This window comes from Lynx rufus, unplaced genomic scaffold, assembly GCF_022079265.1.
Source record: "Lynx rufus isolate CCGP_SWC_20201006 ecotype Redwood Valley unplaced genomic scaffold, mLynRuf1.p SCAF_28, whole genome shotgun sequence".
Taxonomy (NCBI): domain Eukaryota; kingdom Metazoa; phylum Chordata; class Mammalia; order Carnivora; family Felidae; genus Lynx; species Lynx rufus.
In genome coordinates this window covers 11,462,355-11,483,040 of record NW_025814843.1, presented here as the reverse complement: position 1 = coordinate 11,483,040, position 20,686 = coordinate 11,462,355, and the positions used below count along the sequence as shown (strand labels likewise).

Below are 20,686 nucleotides of genomic sequence, written 5' to 3'. Positions count from 1 at the left end.
CGGATGAGGTTCTGCGGCACAAAAGGACAATCTCATCGGGAGGAGCTAGAACCGGGCCCAGAAGCAGGTCAGCCGGGTCTGGAAGCAGCAGTGACAAGAGCCTGCCGACTGCGTGAGAGCGGCAAGCGAGGGTCCCGGGAAGGCAGGCGGACGGGGCAGTGTCGAACAATCTCCGGGGCCGAGAAGACACAGCTCGGGAAATGAGAGGCGAAGACCGGGGCAGGGAGTTAGAGATCTGCCATCAGCCCCCACCTCATCCAGAGAGTTCTGGTGTGTGTTCTGATACCCATACCGCACACAGCTTTACATGTAAAACCTTAGCATGACGCTGACATATGGAAAACCCTCCGTAAATGTTAGTTAAAGGCCTTAAGTGACCGGTTCCGGCATTTAGACGGTCTTAACGGACAGCAGGAGGGCATGGTTAGACCTGTACTTTAGAATCTAAATCCTCAGGGTGGCTGTGTCTGCACAAAAGAAGCATGAGTCAGAATTAAAACAAAAGACATTTTAAGGACGGAACATCTGAAAACCAAAACCCAACCCAAGTCACACAAGGTCACTTGAAAGCGGCTCACGATGCCTAGAAAGCTTCCACGCGGCATCCCCGGGGAGGTGTTTGCACCCACGCGCAACGCACTACGGGGCACCAGCTGCACTGCTACCGGAAATGGAAAAGAAACAAAGACGACGGGACCCGCGTGGAGAGAGCAGGGAGGGGGGTGGCGCGGCGCTTAGCGAGGACGACGGCTGCCTGCGGGAGCAGGTGCCCCGCCACGTGGTGAGGAGAGGAGGCCGTGGAGTGCCTCTGCTACAGGCCTGCGCGACACGAGCCAACCCGAAGACGCCCTAAAACACGGCAACGCCCGGGAGGCGGCCTCCCAGGCGACGGCTGCGGATGACACGCGGTCGTCCCCAAAGGGAGGTGACCGGCAGACTTTATCGCTTTGCCTTCGCCACAAATTTCTTTGGCAGGAGATGTATCTGTGTACTGCTCGTGTCGGCTCAACAGGTTTTAAAGGTAAGGAGAAAAGAGGGTCTTGGGCACGCGGCCCGCCAGGCTCTGGCCTTTTCAGGCCGGTCCGCACCTCCCTCCCCACGCGGTCCCTTCCGGTGCGGCCGCCAGGGCCATGTCACGGAGACGCGGCCCGGACAAACCTAGTCCGGGAGCCCTGGGAGCCCCGGACAGAGCCGCGCAGAAGGCTCTGCTCAGAAGTGCGCACCGTTCCGAAGACGGTGGTGGCTACATGGGCTCTGTGCCCCAGACGCGGCCATTTCCAAAGCCGTGGACCCACGCCCCTCCGCCCGCCGGAGCTGCTCCGACTCCGCGGTCGTGGGGTGGGGGGCGGGGGTGCCGCTCACCTGGTCTCTCCTCCGCAGCGCCTCCACCCGCCGGAGCTGCTCCGACGTGAGCACGACCTCCATGCGCTGCATGTCCCTCATCAGCAGGCGCTGGGACTCCAGAAACTGGTCGTTGGCTCTCTGCCACGTGTGCTTCAACTGGTTGTGTTCCTGTCGCTCTTGTTCCAGGAGCCGGCACACTGTCGGGAACCCCCAACCAAGACACCGAACTTGAACGGCAGACCATGCCCGCGGCACGGGGCCGCCAGACCGGGTCTGGCCACTGGCCTGTCCCGCCGGGGTCGGAATGAGGACCTAGGGCTGACCGGCCGTGGGACACACGGCGGCTGTGCCGCCTCTCCCAGAGCAGACCCTCCCGGAGCCCCCCGTAATGGCGGCTTGGATGAGGGGCCCCCGTGCTCAGGAAGCGCTAGAAACCCTGGTTAAATGAATCTTTGAAGGTTCCTTCCCTGCAGGACCTGGAGCTCAGCCTCTCCAGCGTGTGTTCTCTCAGAGGAGCTCCCAAGTTCACGTGACCGGACGTCCCTTCCCACACCACTCACCGCACACGCGTGCTCGGGAACACGCCGTGGGAACGGCTGCTCCGGAAGCCGAAGGCACAGTAACCACTCCCCAGCGTCCTTACACACACGCTGATACACCTGTCACCCAGAGACCCGCCCTGAGCCCAGGCCGGCCCTGACCGCCCAGGATCAGTCACGGGTCCCGTGTAATGGCTGGTCCTGCCGGTACTCGGCGCTCGGCCATCTTGCACCGACGAACGAGCGGGTGGCATCGCCGTCACTGAAGCCACAAACCCGAGAGAACACTCGTACCGCTTTCTCGTCTCGCCCCAACACAGCCCTCTGTGACTGTGCCAGGTGACGGCCAGCCTCCGCCACCTGCCTCGGACCAGCCCTCACGGCTCAACCGGTACGCTTCCCGGCCTGTCCTCCGGACTGCTGGCAAACTGAACTTTCTGAACCGCACAACTTATGTTACCACTCGCAGTTTAAAGCCCAACAGACAGGCCAAGCACGAGGCTCCATACTGTCCAATGTCACTCAGACAGAAGTCCAGGACAGGCAAATCTGCAGGGACAGAGAGCAGACTGGCGGCTGCCGGGAGCTGGGGCGGAGGAGGACACAGCGAGCGACTGGGAACGAGCACGGAATTCCCTTCCGAAGTGGTGAGAGTGTCGTGGAATTAGCGGTAACGGCTCACACCACACCTTTGTGAGAACAGACTTTAAAAGAGCCAACACCATGGCATGTGAATTAGGTCTCCATAAAGCTGTCATTTAAGAAAAACATTTGAAAGAAGCTCGTTCCTGCCCAGAGGCCAGAATCCGAGTCCCCGGGCAGAAGGCGTCCACGACCCAGGTCACGTCAGCACGTCAGCCTCTCCCATCACGTCTTGCCCCGCTGCCCTCACATCCTAACTTGGCCGGAGCTCCTCCTTCGCCTTGTCACACCCAGGCAAATGGCCTGGGACATCAAGTCCATGTCTGGCCACCTGACAAACACCCACCTCTTTTTACAACTTCTCTTAAGAAGCTCACCAGTGGCACCGCCGCCTCCAAGCCCAGCACCCGTGACCGGCCACAGCAGTAACTCGGTGGCATGGCTACTGTCCCCAAGTCAGGCTGCAGGTTACACGGATGCTCGACTGTTACCGGCCTTCCTTTCACTGACCTACGATTTTTGGTGTGAGTGTTCCAGAGCGGAAATGGTCCCCTTACTCGTTTTAATGAGACTTCTCAGATCCTTTTCCAGATGTGTCAAGGGGATTAAGGGCCGGGCACACCGTTTAAATGGAAATCCCTACTTCTTCTGGACATTTTCAGAGTTTGCATGTCTTTTCGATGGCAGCAGCACATATGAAACATGCTTCCAGAAAGCCAGAGACTCACTCAAGCTTTGGGTCATTTTCATAACATTTTGTGAGATAATTCCGTAGGCCTTTGTAATTTCAGCTTTCCACTCCCGGGGGAAAGAACGGACTCATTCACAAACCTAAATTACTGGTGGAAGAGCTGTATTTCCCACGGCAGTTGAAACACTTAAAAGTGCCCACTGTGGGACTCTGACCCCACAGTCCTACCCTTGCCCGCTAAAATATGTTACTAGTATCGCCCTCAACGTGGACGAGATTTCAGGGGGTCCATGCATTTAGGTGAGGAAAAAAGCTGGATCTTCATTTTCACTAACTCCTAACTGAAATGTATCATTTCCTTTAATTATAGAATGTGGGCAAGCAACCACAGTAAGTATGACAATACTCATGACGGTCACCGGCACAAGCCGCGGATGTGACATCTCTGTACAGCAGCTGCAGATCTTAAAAGATCACTGAGCTCAGCGCTTCAAAATTACAGTAGTTACTTTTTATTTAGTGCCTTAATAAAAAGCACCCTTGTTCCTGTATCTTAAGTCTGCAGTCATTTGTATTTTGATCACCATTTTATAGTAAGTCGTTTCTTCTGTATTTACTATTTTAGGGACTAAAAACATGATCCTAAGAGGGTCTCACGAGACCACCAAGAGAAGTTCGTGACACAACAAAGGTTAAGAACCCCAGCAATTAAGACTCGCTAGCAGAATTAAAGACAAAAGTGGATCTTTATTTTAATGGGGAGAAGATAAGCCTTCTCCCCCAGGCCGGGGAAAAGAGTGTCAATTTCCGCAGAACCCCGCTAGTAGCCTCGTGAAATCAAAACCACTCCTCACAAACGGAGATGCTCCTCGGTCCTCGACCTGCCCTCCGGCCCCACTTTCCCTTTGGTAGAACTACCTCCATCAAGTTGGGTCTAGGGGCAAAAGCAGTTTAAGCAGAAATTCCCGGCCCTCCTGTCTCTCTGCCCACACCTCGCGCCTTGTGAAGCTGTTCCATTACAGCCGCGAGTCTTTAGGCCTCACGGCTCCCAGGACAACACTCCAACCGACTGCAAGGCTTATGGTGAATCCCTCATGTGCGGCCTCTCGGATTTGTTCTGGTTTTCTCAGAGACCGAGACTAAAACTACAGAGGATACGTATTTACCTTCGTGCAATTCCTTCCGAAGTTTCTCGGCATCTTCCTGTAGAACGGACTTCTGAGTGTTCAGGACGGCTACGTACATCTCCAGATCAGTCCTGCAGGATTTCTCAGCTTCCAGATAGTGATTCAGCTCCTTAACCTGAAACAGAATGCGATGCTATTAAAGTAAAACCTACACTAGTTTCTACTTGAGACCTATCGGTGATGTATATGTATGTATATCTGAACGTGCCTTGAAAATAACTGGAGTTTGTATTTACATAAATTGAAAAAGTTAAACAATTTTTAATTAGAGCGCGCACACACACACACACACAGTCTTCTTCATAACTGTATCCCCAGAGTGACACCATATGGGACACTCCTGTGCCTCGCTTTCCAAAAAGGCAGCTCCAGGGTGTACTCCCAGAGCAACACGTACACGTGCTCATTTTGTCACACTGTCAGTCACACGGAGTTGTTGCGGGTTCTTTTCAAAACAGCAGTTAATTTCTAAAGCTAAAAATAGTACCACACTCTTGTAAATTTGCTTTTCTTTGATTTCTGGTGAGGTGATCCCAAATGCCTTAAACTTATAAAAAGGACACATTTTGAACAGGCACATACATTGGAAGGAAAAAAGAGGAAGTCATAATGGAAAAAATAGTCTCATGCTGTAATAAACACAAACTTGGATGCAAGTGTGGGGTATGTTTTAAAATCACATCTTTTAAAGTTTACTTATTTTGAGAGAGTGAGAGAGAGCACGAGTCAGGGAGGGGCAGAGAGAGGGAGACGGAGACAGAGAATCCCAAGCAGGCTCTGCACCATCAGCACAGAGCCCAACGTGGGGCTCGAACTCACGAAACTGTGAGATCATCACCTGAGCTGAAATCAAGAGTCAGGATGCTTAACCAACTGGGACACCCGGGTGCCCCTAAAATCACATCTTTTAAAACATGTCTTGTTCCTGCTTAACAATTAACTGTAATACTCAAATATTACCAAGACAGTCTCATGTGTGAAACAGTTATGACCAAAGTGAAATGCAGTCTTGCCCCAGAGAGTGATCACAGAATCACTTGGACTGTCTTATAAACTGCCCATCCTAAGTTCTGGCTACTCGTGTCAGCTTTTTCCGTGGTTACGTCCAACTTCACTTTCAAGGCCACTTCCAAGCTTCTCTTCTTCCTACTTCTTCAAACTTGAAAATGCTGGCGGTCAAGTTTCCAGTGAACTCGACCACACGTTAGTACTGGTCACAGGCTAAAATGATTGTTGAAGCAGCCACCTGACGCTTCCCTGGATGTGGTCAGACGACCGGAGACATGAAGCAGGTGTGACAAAGCACTGACTGCTGGGAGGCGTGTCCCTGTCACTGGAGAGGGCAGGACTCCAGCCGGTGATAAGGAGAGTCGGTGTGCAGACACACAGCGGTGGTATACAATCACTAATTCGACCTGCTTCTACTTCTTAGCGCAAATGCCGGACTCGATTTGTGATGAATGAATCTCTAACCTCTGAAAGCTACTAAGCAGAACCCTGGGAAAGTGGTGCCACAGTATGTGAATGCCCTTGAATTCCATTTGCCCTAACACATAACAAAGCCAAAAAACACACGGACACCCACAAAAATCTAGGTGAGAGCTGGAGGGTGGGGTCAGGAAAGCTACCTCTAGGGACACCTATGGTACCAGCATCGGCATGTGACAGAGGGAAGGGAAGCGATGACGACCCCAAGGACCCCATATTTGTCAACTGGGGCTCCAACTGGACAATGGCAGCTGAAACTGCAAGAGTTTCTCGCACATTCCAGTAGTGTGTAAACATGACCAATTTGTGTGGTGGACTCACAACCTGCTGAGGGTGGGACACAACTCCCCTGTCACGTTCACACCTGGGTCGCTGTCCCGTGTCCGGGCAAGTGTCTCCACCCTGCCTTCCTCCAAACTGTCCTGGGTACACTTCTGATCCCCCACTTCTCCGTGTGAATTCTGGGATCCGCTTACCGTGTTGCTTATTAAACCCTATTGGAATCTGGGTGGAATTCTGAGTTTATAGATGAATTTGGGGATACACTACCTGCCTTATAATACATTATATTTTCACTCCGGAACACACGTATTCAGACCTTCATTATAATGTATTCCGTAAAGATCTTACCCGTTTTTGTTTATTCTCGGGTAACACACAGTTAGGCTTTTTTGGCGTTTTTGTTTTGTTTTGCTTTTGCTACCGTGAATGGGATCTTCCCCCCCCCCCCCCCCCCCGTTGGACAGATTACTGGAGTACGCGAACACGATCACTTCTGTCTGTTGCTCTTGTTGGGACAACGTTCTTGAACTGTGGTCAGGTCTGACAATGTGTTTATACGTCGTCCTGGTTTTCTACATAAACCACCAAATCAATTTTGTTGTTTTCATTCGGTTCTTAAGCCCATCTCTCCGTCTCGTCTTGCTGTGTCATCCAGGGCCACAAAAACAATCTGCACAGAATCACGGACTACGGGTCTGTTCACGTGGTTCCTGTCATGAATGGTAAGGCTGCTGAACACTCCTCATTAATGATAATGTTTGCTGATGGTTTGATAAACAGTTCTCATCAAGTCACTGGATGTTTAAATTTATCAGATGCCTTTCTGAAGCCAAGAAGAACACAGTGCCCTTCTCCTACAATCTTCTCATGTGGTGCATAACAATAGTGGGTTTTCTGGTGATACACCCTCCCTAAATTCCTGGGAATATGTCCTATTTGGTTAAGATGTTTTGTTTTGTTTTTTTTTTTAACTACACTGTTAAGAATTTTTGTTTCTACGTTAAGTGAGATAGATCTAGGATGCCTTTCCTTCCTACCACTTTTCTGTGTGCTTGTAATGAAATCATGAAGGTCTCACAAAATCAGCAGGAGAGCTTTCCTCCTGTTCTCTAACACACTTTGTAAAATATAAGGATCATCTCTTTCCAGGTTTGGAAAAACTTGCCTGCAAAACCCGAACGTCTTTCAGAGAGGAAACAGGAGAAAGGAAGATTTGACCCTAAATCTGACTATAAATTCACTTTCTTTAAGTTACTACTTCCGGGGCACCTGGGTGGCTCAGTTGGTTAACCGTCTGACTCTTGGTTTCAGCTCTGGTCATGATCTCACAGTTCGTTGAGTTCGGGCCACACGCCAGGCTCTGCACTGCCAGCACAGACCCTGCATGGGATTCTCCCTCCCTCCTCCCTCCCTCCCTCCTCCCTCCGCCTCTCCCCCACTCTCTTGCTCTCAAAATAAACTTAAAAAAAAAAAAAAAGTTTTCATTTAACCAAATTTCCTTCATTTCCTATTTGTTGGTATGACACTGTTCTGAGTATGTTTTGTTTTCAAGTCTCTACTGATTTGTGGTTATGTCCCCGTTCTGATTTCTAATGGTTTTTTTTCTTGATGAGTCCTATCGGAGGTCTGTCTTACCAGCTTTCCCATTTTTCCCATTATGCTGACATTCTCAAGTTCTCTTCTGCTTTTCTGTTTCACTCATTTCTGCTCTTACGAATATTATAGATTTCCTAGTGTTCACACTGTACTATTGTTTTTTTTTTAGATTCTTAAGATATTCAAATCACTCTAAATATCTTAGAATTCCTTTTTCCATGATTTTTTTCCATTTCCAGAGATTTTATTTTAGCTGCCGTTTTACTGTAAATAATTTAATTACAGAGATTTGAGTCTGCATAACAATCCTTCAAAACGTGTTCACGCTTCGTGTCATTATGAGAAATATCATGTACCTGAAACTAACAATACTTTGTCTCACACACTGTCCTAAGTGTTCTATAGAATCCTATTAATAGCCTTACGAGGCACGCAGTAGAGGTATCTCCATTTTATAGTTGAGAAAACCAAACAGTAAGCTTAATTTCCCAAAGGTTCCCCCTGCTAATAAATGCTGAGCTCCTAACTCCTACACTCTACGACTACAGGAGATACAGTCCCCCTTTCCTGGCTACAGAATTCTGTGTGTCTGTTACATCTAAATTATTAATCTGGTTATTCAAAGCCCCCATATCCCTACTAATATTTTTTTCTGCCCACCTGATCACTTGCTATAAATCAGTTCCAAGCTCCTACTATAACTGTGAAAGTTAGTTTCCCCTTAATTGTCCCTTGTAGTTCACATATTTCAAAGTGTGTAAGAAACATTCAATCACGACTGTCCTATCCTACTGATGGATTATTAGATGGGATCTCTCTATTCTTTTTTCTATTACATCCTAAATGTTTCATATCACAGCTGTTATATCAACTTTCCTTTGGTTAGAATTTATATGACATATCTTTAAATATCCCATTATTTTCAGTCTTATAATTTTATTTTAGGTGCATCTATTATAATCAATATAAATTTACGTTTTTAAAAATCCCATCTCTTTCAGTAGGTGATTATCAGTTCACATTTATTAGGGTCATGGACACATTCCCCTTTCCACACTCCTATGCTGTGCTTTTGTTTACTGCCTTTTTTAAATTATTTTTTCTTTCCTACTTTCAATTAATTGTTAAAATGATCGACATTCCCTCTGCTGTGTCTTCATGGCCAGCAAACCCAGCCACGCTCTAACCACATCATCTCTCAGACATCAATTCTGGGGCCAGCTTCAGGGAATGAAGTCAGCTTGGACCCATTCATTTTCCTCAACAAGAAAACGGATGAGATCAGGTCTCATTCTGACAAGAAAATGAACACTAACTTTGTACCAAAGCAAAACAAAACGGAGCACCACTATGGTGATTATTTAAACTATCCATACAGACAAAATCATCTCCAGGCTTTTTCTTTTTTTTTTTTTTTTTTTTTTTGTATTTTAAAGAAACCAAGATTCTTCGGATTCACAGTCTGAATGCCAGGGTCTGCCCCTCCATGACTAGCTGTGCTCATGGCATCAGGTCAGGGCACTGGGTGCAAGAACGGGCTACAACATCTCACAACCTTTGAGGCCTCCAGCTCTTTAACCTTGTCTTCAGCCTCCGTCAGCTTCTCTTTCAGAGCCGCAATCTCCTTCTCCATGGGCATCACAACAGATCGAAGTTTCTCAGCATCCTCTTGGGCCTACGGTTAAAAAGAATTAAATGCTACAACTTACTGGCTCGTTGCTTTTCTGAGAAACTCTGACTCACACATCGTTAGACTGAACACAAGTAAGCCCACCAGGCGTCGTACGAGTGATCGTCGAACTGAACCACGTGTGCTTTCCGGTGCCGTACGACCATGAAGGCCAAGCCATCATCCCAATTTTCCCAGTGTTCCACTTAGAAATGGGAGTAGGTAGGAAAACGGATTCACTATGACACGCCTGACTTTTTAAATCAATTCATTAAATTCGAAAATACCCTATGTATAAAAGGAAATACACATAACACTTTAATTTTTACAACTCCAGTTACTAAATTAGGACATCATACTTTCTTTGGAAATGGTTAGATGAAAGTACTGATTAGTTCATAAACATAAAAAACAGCACATACTTTCTAAAATGTTACAAAATTATGTTGCTATTAAAAAGCTTTCATCTTAGTTATTTCATTTAAAAAAACATTTTTTTGGTGGGGGCGCCTGGGTGGCTCAGTCGGTTGAGCGTCCGACTTCAGCTCAGGTCACGATCTCGCGGTCCGTGAGTTCGAGCCCCGCGTCGGGCTCTGGGCTGATGGCTCAGAGCCTGGAGCCTGCTTCCGATTCTGTGTCTCCCTCTCTCTCTGCCCCTCCCCCGTTCATTCTCTGTCTCAAAAATAAATAAAACGTTGGGGCGCCTGGGTGGCTCCGTCGGTTGAGCGTCCGACTTCGGCTCAGGTCACGATCTCACGGTCCGTGAGTTTGAGACCCGCATCGGGCTCTGGGCTGATGGCTCAGAGCCTGGAGCCTGCTTCCCATTCTGTGTCTCCCTCTCTCTCTGACCCTCCCCGTTCATGCTCTGTCTCTCTCTGTCTCAAAAATAAATAAACGTGGGGCGCCTGGGTGGCGCAGTCGGTTAAGCGTCCGACTTCAGCCAGGTCACGATCTCGCGGTCCGGGAGTTCGAGCCCCACGTCGGGCTCTGGGCTGATGGCTCGGAGCCTGGAGCCTGTTTCCGATTCTGTGTCTCCATCTCTCTCTGCCCCTCCCCCGTTCAGGCTCTGTCTCTCTCTGTCCCAAAAATAAATAAACGTTGAAAAAAAAAATTTAAAAAAAAAAAATAATAAAAAAAAAATAAATAAACGTTAAAAAATTAAAAAATAAATAAATAAATAAATAAATAAAACGTTAAAAAATTTTTTTTAATAAATAAACATTTTTTTTTAACATTTCTTCATTTTTTGAGAGATAGAGCATGAGTAGGGGAGGGGCAGAGAGAGAGAGGGAGACACAGAATCAGAAGCAGGCTCCAGGCTCCAGGCTCCGAGCTGTCAGCACAGAGCCCGACACAGGGCTCGAACTCACCGGCTGTGAGATCATGACCTGAGCCGAAGCAGGATGTTTAACCTACTGAGCCACACAGGCGCCCCCATCTTAGTTATTTTAAAAGAATAGTTTAAATATTATTTTACGTTTGATACCTAAATGAAACAAGCCCAAAGAAGGACTATCATATCGTTTTCTGTCCTTCATTCTCAATCAAAAACATGGATTAAAAAAAAATAACATCCATAAATTAGTAAACTGGTGAGAATATAAGTATATAAGTATATATTAAGTATATAAGTATACTTTTATTGTATACGTCACATATGTGTATATTGTGTATATATGTGTGCATATGCATGTAGGTGTTGTGTGTATACACGTGTATAGGTACGTGTGTTTGTGCGTGCACACGTATGTGTGCATACATGTGTGTGGTGTGTGCATATGCGTGTGTGTGTATACAGGTGTATATGTGTGTATGTATGTGCACACCTGTGTGTATATATACACAAAGGCAGACTAAAAAAGTTAGCTTTTTCCCTTCTAGTGAACATGAAATTTAACCTTATTCCCTAAACTTTTAAAGAGCTCAAATTGATCCTCAATTGTTCATGATAGGGAAAACATCATTTATGCCCAAATATGAGTGGGGCTTTTCCCCAAGACACATCTCTCTCAGAAAAGAGGGATTCACTTTGTTTTCCAGTCCTTAAAAAGTCATTGAATCATTTATTTTATTTTTAACTAAGTACTGTTTGGAAAAGGCATGTGAGCTTAAATTATCTTCTGTCTAGGTTAACAGATCTGCTGTGCTGATAAAAAATAGCAGGGGGAAAAAAAGGAGGGAAGAAGCAGAGAATTTAACATAGACTGAATTATTTAATGACGCAACGATGACCCCACAACTAAATGTTGCATATCATTATAAACAAAACTTATAAAGATGATTTTTTTTTTTAAATGACAGGTCATTAGGGGCGCCTGGGTGGCGCAGTTGGTTAGGCGTCCAACTTCAGCCAGGTCACGATCTCGCTGTCCGTGGGTTCGAGCCCCGCGTCGGGCTCTGGGCTGATGGCTCAGAGCCTGGAGCCTGTTTCCGATTCTGTGTCTCCCTCTCTCTCTGCCCCTCCCCCGTTCATGCTCTGTCTCTCTCTGTCCCAAAAATAAATAAACGTTGAAAAAAAAAAAAAAATGACAGGTCATTAAAAACACGGAAACTCTGGGGCGCCTGGGAGGCTCAGTCGGTTGAACACCTGACTCTTGATTTCGGCTCAGGTCATGATCTCACGGTCATGGAATTGAGCCCTGCCTCGGGCTCCACACGGGCACGGACGGAGCCTGCTTAAGATTCTCTCTTTCCCCATCTGCCCCTCCCCCACACGCACCTGCACAAGCGCTCTCTCGAGAAAGAAAAATACAAAAACAAAAAACAAACAAAAAAAAAACAAGGAAAATTTATTAAGGAGTGCATCTGTCATGATGAGCACCGGGTGACATATGGAAGTGTTGACTCGCCGTACCAGACACCTGCAACTGATACAACACATAGGCCAACTGTACCAGAAGCAAAATAAAAACAAGCAGAACAACAACAAAAAAGTGTCATCCGCATATAAAGATTTTATGGATTAAAAGTTGATCCTATGACTTATTTCTCTCCTATTGCTTTACTGCCAAGGCCATACCTCCGGTGTCCTATTGAACAGACGCTGTAACAGCCAGCATCCTCGTGTGTTTCATCTTCCAGGGAAACAGTTCTGTAGCAATTACGGTATTTACATTTTCATTTTTGATAAACAATGAGATAGGGAACTTACTTGCCTTCTATGAATTTCCTTAGGATTGTTTTTATGCCTGGGTGTTGCATTTTATTGTCACCTCATTAGATTTATTCTTTAAAACAACAACAAGGAAAATCTGGGCCAAGAGGAGCCTAAAGAGACACGTGGCATCGTGCAATGTGGTGCCTGCGTGAGATCTTAAAAATAGTGAGCCAGGGCATCAGGTAAAAACTAATGAAATCTGAATACAATGAACGGACGTCAGCTCATCATACTCAATCCTGGTTTACTAGTTGTGACGACGTACCACACCAACGTGAGATACTAGTAACTGGGAAAACTAGACGTGGACCACACGGGAACTCTGTACTATCTATGCAATCTGACTCCGTAAATCAAAAACTGTTCTAAAAAATAAACTTTAGTTTATTTTTTTTTAATGTTTACTTATTTTGAGAGAGAACACGCACATACATGCCCAAGCAGAAGAGGGGCAGAGAGGGAGAGAGAGAATCCCAAGCAGGCTCCACGCTGTCAGCACAGAGCCCGACAAGGGGCTCAATCCCATGAACCGTGAGATCATGACCTGAGCCAAAACCAAGAGTCGGACACTAAACTGACTGAGCCACCCAGGTGCGCCAAGTTTATTTTAAAAATAAAAATAAATTTTAAAAGCAACAGGAAGTGGCACGCTGTGAAAAATCATGAACAACTGGAAACAAGGATCTCCTGTTACGGCCTGGACCGGAATCCCCAACGACAGCATCGAACAGGAACTATCTCCAACAACCTGAGGGAGGGGACTGTGGACAATTCTGTTAGATGGCTAAGTGACTCTAGTGATGAGGAAGATGTCGGATCCTTGTGAAGATGCTGAATTACAGTCTTCTGGAATAAAATGGAGTGGAAGAAACGGTTCTTCGTGTTTAAAGCTTCTTTTTTGGGTATTGGGTTCTTAGATGATTTTTAGGTTATTATGAAAACTAAATCACCTTCTAAATACACAAAAATAGTCCTCTGTGGACCGAGGGTTGGGAGCCAAAGATGATGATTAATACGAATGAAAGATAAAGTCAAAATCTAGTTATAATTGTATATATAACGTGTGATTTAAAATAGAAGTATGTACACACATCAGTAGGCTACAAGTTTACATAATTAAACTGGCCAAAGAGCTTTCACTATTTTCTTCATGAAACAATACTCCACCTTCTCCACCGCCCTATGTTCAGGCATCTTGCTATGTTCCAGCATAATACGCGGTACATTTGTCTCACGGGAACCCAGGGATACTGAGAGAGACGGAAAATCAACATCTGTCCTGAAGGTCCGGCTTAGACACACTCACCTGGCGGCCACACTCCTCCGATAAATATTTATGAGCCCCTGTGTGCTAAACACTACCGTGGGCACGCAGGACACACAAACAAACGAGGGTCCTGGCTCACGGAGCTCACGTTCTAGCAAGGAAGCGAAGGCATGATCAACAGGTGAACTCTGTGTGTGCTGTAGGAAAGGACAAAGCACCGCAGGATATGGCGATGGGCGGAGCGGTGGCAGGTGCAGGGGGCAGGAGGGCAGGCTGTCGTGCTGAGTGGGGTGGTCAGGACAGGCCTCCTGCAGTGGAGACATTTGTTTCGGGATGTGAAGAAGGGGCAGGGAGGTCAGCCACGCACACGTCTGGGGTCAGGGAGTCAGGCTACCCAGCGCTACATTTACGTGTGTGTCCAAACAATCCCCCAAACAGAAACCAGGAAAGTCCGCCTATGGCCACAGTAATGCGGGTGGAGGCATCCTGCATTCGAATTCGAATATTCCTACAGGTGAATACGTTCCTCATACCTTTTTCATTTCGTTTTCTAGATTCTCCTCCTCTTGACCTTCCGACAGCCTTCTCCTTAAATCCGCTATCTCCCTCTCCGCGGACTCCCGGTACTGTGCCCACTGGCTTCGCTCCTGCTCCAGCCGCAGGTGAAACTGGTGCTCGTAGTCGCGGACCGTCTCTACAAAATATCACCAAAGATCGCAGGTCTGAGCGCTCTGAGGAAGAATGTTCTGGCACACTGAAATTTTAAAAGGAGTTACATAAAGAGCGTATGCCTGGATTCTGGAAATCGTCGAATTCACTTTAAAAACAAAACAAAACTGGGGCGCCTGGGTGGCTCAGTCAGTTAAGCGTCTGACTTCAGCTCAGGTCATGATCTCGCGCCCCACGTCAGGCTCTGTGCTGACGGCTCAGAGCCTGGAGTCTGTTTCAGATTCTGTGTCTCCCTCTCTCTGACCCTCCCCCGTTCATGCCCTGTCTCTCTCTGTCTCAAAAATAAACGTTAAAAAAAATTTTTTTTAAATAAAAACAAAACAAAACCAACTAAAACTCAAGCAAGATTTCTGGTTCTTATTACATGCACAAGTGTGAGGGCTGTGACTCACGCCTGCTCTTCACAACGGGCCTGTGCCGCTCGTTCCCTCGTGGACGAAGAAAGCTTAGGGAAGGCCAAACACTCTGGCCGGTGAACATTCCACAACCAGAGCAGCAGGGCTGGCTCGGACCCGGGGGGCCGACCTCAGCCAGACCGCTGCTCCCACACACGACGCTACAGCTCCTAAGATAAATGGGACTGTCACCCCCACCCAACTACTTGAATGTGAGAGACAAGGGATGCGCTTCTGGAATATTTTGCTGTAACTCAGATTCTAAATTGAGACAGATTCTAGAAGGTCTTTGTTAAATGACCTTATCTTTAAATTTTTTTTTTTCAACATTTATTTATTTTTGGAACAGAGAGAGACAGAGCATGAACGGGGGAGGGGCAGAGAGAGAGGGAGACACAGAATCGGAAGCAGGCTCCAGTCTCCGAGCCATCAGCCCAGAGCCTGACGCGGGGCTCGAACTCACGGACCGCGAGATCGTGACCTGGCTGAAGTCGGATGCTTAACCGACTGCGCCACCCAGGCGCCCCCCTTATCTTTAATATAATCTTAACACATCATGGGATAAACACGTATGTCTGTTAACTTCCACTGCTCCTTTGTCTTTTTGTATATGTTTTTTAATGTTTATTTTTTAAGAGAGAGAGAGAGAGAGACAGAGCGTGAGCAGGGGAGGTGCTGAGAGAGAGGGAGACAAAATCCGAAGTAGGCTCCAGGCTCCAAGCTGTCAGCACAGAGCCCGACGCGGGGCTCAAACTCACGGACTGCAAGTCAGACGCTTAACCGACTGACCCACCAGGCGCCCCGCTCTTTCCTCCTTAACAACAGAACCCCAATTTCGTTTAGGAAGTCGGTGGTGCACTTTACAAACGAGATTTTCCAGTTGCCTTTGTAGCTGTGGGTAAGCACACACCTCAGCAAATGTGAGGGGGCTGAAGGAGGAGCAGCTCATGTTCAGCCAGGAGGAGGACGGAGCTGAAAACCATACGCTACGGATGGAGGAGGACCGAAGGAGCCCAGGACACCGGTGACCCCGTGGGGTCCCCACCCCTGGGCTGCTGCTTCCGTGCAAGAACCGGACTCCTATTTGGGGGCCAGTCCCCGGGTGACAGCCACCACGCTGGCTGTCAGGGAGCACGGAGGGCAACAGGACCCGAGCGCAGACAAGAGGAGAGGGTCGTCCCTAGTCCACACCTACGACGGTAACTGGACTGACTTCAGGAACCCGAAGATTCAGGGGCAACTTGCTTCGGGTCACTGTCACCTGAGAAACGCAGGCTGTGACCGAGCACTAGTGTGGGCAGCAGACGGACGGGAGACGGCTACTCTTCCTCTGGTCCGAGGGTCACGGCCCACGAAGCCTCCAGAGCCCGTGCCACTCGGCCACAGAGACCGCAGCGAAGAGGCCCAGCAAAACCCAGGCTCCCCCTGAAGACGTGGAACTGGCCGCACGGAGCGGGTGGGCGCGAATCCGCTGGGACCAGCGAGTGGAAGCAGGGCCCGGAGGCCTCCCGTGGGAGGTTCTCCAGCTCCGCGCACTGCCCGCACCCACGCAGCTTCATCCCGCGTCAGGAGGGGCCGGCTCCTCCAGAACACCCAGAGGACAGACCCGTTCACAGCACCACTGGCGCCCGCGGGAACACGCGAGGCCACAAACACCACTCAGGATCCGGTGTGAGACGCTCCGAAAATGGTCCGTCACCGGCATCGGTGTCGCCGGGAAACGACAAAGCAGACGGAGGGCTCCCTCCTTACCTTTCATGACGGCCTGGAGCGAAGCCACCTCCTCCCTCCACTGTCTTTTCACCTCGTCGATGGCCTCCTGCTTGGTGTTCTCCGAGACCGTGGCGATGGCCTTGATGTTCTCCACCTCCGCCTGGGCTTCCCACAGCTGCGTCCGAAGCTGCCCCAGGTCATCCTGCGCGGCCTGCAGCACCGCATTCTGCCTCTTCAGGTCCTCTGCGGGGAGGGGAGAGGAGGGGAGAGGAGGGGAGGGGAGGTCTCCGGTTAGGGAAGGGGCCGCACTGGCACTCAGCAGGCTGACAGCCCAAGGAACAAGTACAGCGTCCCCTTTATAATGCTAACAGTCTAACGAAGGAGTTAAACATTAAATTCAATGTTAGTTAACTTAGAAAACCAATTATTTTAATAAAGATAAGACTCAGGGTGTGCAGGGCATCACAAATCCATTCCTTACTCATTATCCAACCAGCCAGTGATGAAGGCCATAGTTTTAAAGCTAAATTTAGACTCTTTCACTCACTGGCTAATCAACTTATTTAACCTCTCTGGCCTCAGTTTCCACATCTACAAGACGGGGATAAAAACACCCATCTTAGAAGGTTGTCTTAGTGATAAACAATTTACTGAAAATGCTTGGGAGTACAATACTCGCACAAGGTGAACATTTGAGAAACGGTTAACACAGGAGAAAAGAAAGCCGGACCACACCGCAAGCTACAAGATCAAGATCAAGGATTTTTAAAAGTCAGGATTAACTTTCTCCTCATCCCTTTGCCACCTCCTCAATATCGAGCTGACATGGTGAGCCAACTACAGACGTAAGCCTACGCAAGCCCGGGGTTTGGCCGAATGGCCCTTCAGACGAGGCGACCACCCCGCCCCCACCAGTGTTCAGGGCCGTGTCTGCTCCCTACACACTTACCAACAGTCACTATCTTCCACTGTCCCTAATGCTGCCAACACCATGGGGACGAAAACAGTGACAACTGTCATCTGTATTTCTCTACCAGTAGTGAGGCTGAGTATCTTTATTACATTGATTAATGTCTGTGTTTCTTCCCTGGTGATACCCTTTCCCTGTGCTCATGAACAGTGTTCCTCTGATTGGGAAGGGTAGTCTACATACAGTGAATTGCAGTCCTTTTCCTCCAAAGCTTTTCCAGCCTTGCTGCTCTCGGTCTCTTAACTTTTCCATATCTTTTGCCATATAGAAGTTAGGAGACATTTATGCAGAAGAACCCTTCACCTTTATGCAAAGTCGTCCATTTCCTTTAGAGAACACGGTAACTGAGCTGACAGCCAGCAAAACGATCTGACTTAGGCTCTAACTCGATTACCAGCGGCCATGGGATCTAAGGAATCACACAGCCCTCAAGCCAGATCAGCAGCAACGCTTCTCTGCCTGACTGTCTAAGTGCTTAAAAAATCAGATAGATAAAACTAAGGCACTTTCACTATCAAACACACACAGGAATTAACAGCTTGGTAGTCCAAGTAACGGGGGAAACACCAGACACGCTGATCGTAACTGAAGCCGCTTAAGAAACCTTTATTCGCTCAGCCTTAGTTTTCCGCTGCTTGTCACTATTAAAATATCCCGAAACACCAGCCACAGAAAACTTACAAGAACATTAATTACAGAAAGTAATTATCTGAAGTATCCAGAAGGCAAGCCAGACCCCTGGGACACAGTGGTAGGTGTGTGGGAATGATCTAGAGACAAAACACACAAAGCCACAAAAGGGGTGTTCTGGATATAAAAACGTTTTCGTAAAATGTGAAATAAAACAAAAACCATGATCTCGGAATACTCTGTTCGTTTCTGAGAACCACAGTTCCGTCAAGGCTCAAGTCCATGTGCTCTCCCCTCCTCCGCTGATTCTCCCTGATAATGTTTTGTTTCTTGGAAATCACCCAGAGCTGCATACACTGTTGCGTGATCACTACGAACACAAAAACTGCAAATACCAAACCTAAAGACTAATCTGTGGCATGTTTCCACAGAGTTAAAAGCAGCACAGACAGCCTGAAGGAAGATTCAGCCAAATGTTGCTCCTGACTGACTTTACGTATTTACCTAAGTCTATATTATACGCTATGTATTACACACACACACACACACACCTTTAAGTGAGAACACAAACAGAAGTTAAAAGTTAGAAAAACCTACACTTTCTGTACCAAAACATTTCAAATCTATCTGTCAGCGGCACAAGTTATTATTAAGAATAGTTACTGGGGTGCCTGGGTGGCTCAGTCGATTAAGCATCCGACTTGGGCTCAGGTCACAGTCCCGTGGTCCGTGAGTTCAAGCCCCGCATCAGGCTCTGTGCCGACAGCTCACAGCCCGGACCCCACTTCTGATTCTGTGTCTCCCTCTCTCTCTCTCTGCCCCTCCCCTGCTCATGCTCTCTCTCTCATAAATAAATAAACATTAAAAATTTTTAAAAATAATAATAAAGAGCAGTTATTACCCATTCTGGCTTTGTAGATGTAATTATAAAGATTTCCAAACACACTTGGAAGGTGAGAATACAGCACAATCTTTCACACGCCTATCACCAAGATTCGTCAATTACCAAGACTTTGCCACATTTATTTCAACTACCCTTTTTCTTTGAAGTATTTTAAAAACGAGTCCCAGAAACAGTATTACATCACCTAACACACTACACATGCCTCTCTAAAAACAAGAATATTTTCTTACACAAACACGGTGTCACTGTCACACCTAACAAAGTTAACAATTGTTTGATATAATCTAATACCTCGTCTGTAGTAAAACTACTCCAGTTGCCACAAAAAATGTCTTTTTGAAGTCTGTATGAATTAGGATCCAAACAAGACACTTCATTCGGATATACTGACACTTTATAGAACATTTCAAACATAAAGACAGAGAATTACATAATGGACACCTATCACCTAGCTTCATCTTTTTTTTTCTAGACTTTATTTTTAAGTAAGATCTGTACCCAACATAGGACTTGAACTCACAACCCTGAGAACAAGAGTCTCACGCTCCATGGCCTGAGCTGGCCAGGCGTCCAGGCTTCATCAATTGTTAATATTACTGCTACGTGTGTTTCAACCTCTTTTCAACTTCAAGAAGTAAAACATTACAGGGGCGCCTGGGTGGCTCAGTCGGTTGAGCGTCTGGCTTCGGCTCAGGTCATGATCTCACGGTCTGTGAGTTCGAGCCCCGCGTCCGGCTCTGTGCTGACAGCTCGGAGCCTGGAGCCTGCTTCGGATTCTGTGTCTCCCTCTCTCTCTGCCCCTCCCCTGCTCATGCTCTGTTCCTGTCTCAAAAAAATAAAAAAAAAAAATAAAAAAATAAAGTAAAACATTACAAACACCCTACTTCCCTCAGAAGTAACAACTATCAGGAATTTGGAGGAATCATTACCATGCATATTTTACACCCTTGCTCTGCTACAGGTTTTCAAACCCCAGTGCTCTCACAGAGTCGTATTCCTCTTTAATTACCTCGATCTCTTAACACTGTTCCGTTCTTGAGATTGTTCACACACGTGACTGCTTCGATCATTCACTGCCATATGACAGTATGGCGTATCAGCTATTACGGCCGTGGACACTCAGGTGTGGGGTAGGCATCTACCCATTCTACTCGCATGTTCCCATCGTTCTATGCCCACTGTTCTGGGCTCTTCCCAAATTTATAATGCTATGTCATATATCAAATTTCCATACATTGAGTACTTCTATAAAAATTATGGAACTTCTATAAAAATGCCCTATTCTCATGCCAATACCATGCTGTCTAAACACAGCAATATTTGGGGGCGCCTGGGTGGCGCAGTCGGTTAAGCGTCCGACTTCAGCCAGGTCACGATCTCGCGCTCCGTGAGTTCGAGCCCCGCGTCAGGCTCTGGGCTGATGGCTCGGAGCCTGGAGCCTGTTTCCGATTCTGTGTCTCCTTCTCTCTCTGCCCCTCCCCCG

At 47.4% G+C, this 20,686-nt stretch overlaps 1 protein-coding gene across 6 annotated transcripts in view; it reads right to left on the bottom strand.

The window, feature by feature from the left end:
- RABEP1 (rabaptin, RAB GTPase binding effector protein 1) overlaps positions 1-20,686 on the bottom strand; it is a 103,352-nt gene that overhangs the window by 22,610 nt on the left and 60,056 nt on the right. For 5 of the 6 annotated variants that reach the window (XR_006964127.1, XM_047089817.1, XM_047089815.1 and 2 more), the window contains 5 exons: positions 16,739-16,942; positions 14,396-14,556; positions 9,325-9,444; positions 4,383-4,518; positions 1,363-1,541 (listed from right to left, as the gene is read on the bottom strand). Coding sequence is in view for 5 of the 6 variants with exons in the window: in XM_047089817.1 (XP_046945773.1) it covers positions 1,363-1,541; positions 4,383-4,518; positions 9,325-9,444; positions 14,396-14,556; positions 16,739-16,942 (800 nt within the window). In the remaining variant the exon portion in view is untranslated. The remainder of the gene's footprint in view (positions 1-1,362; positions 1,542-4,382; positions 4,519-9,324; positions 9,445-14,395; positions 14,557-16,738; positions 16,943-20,686) is intronic. The other variant, XM_047089818.1, reaches the window with a different exon arrangement.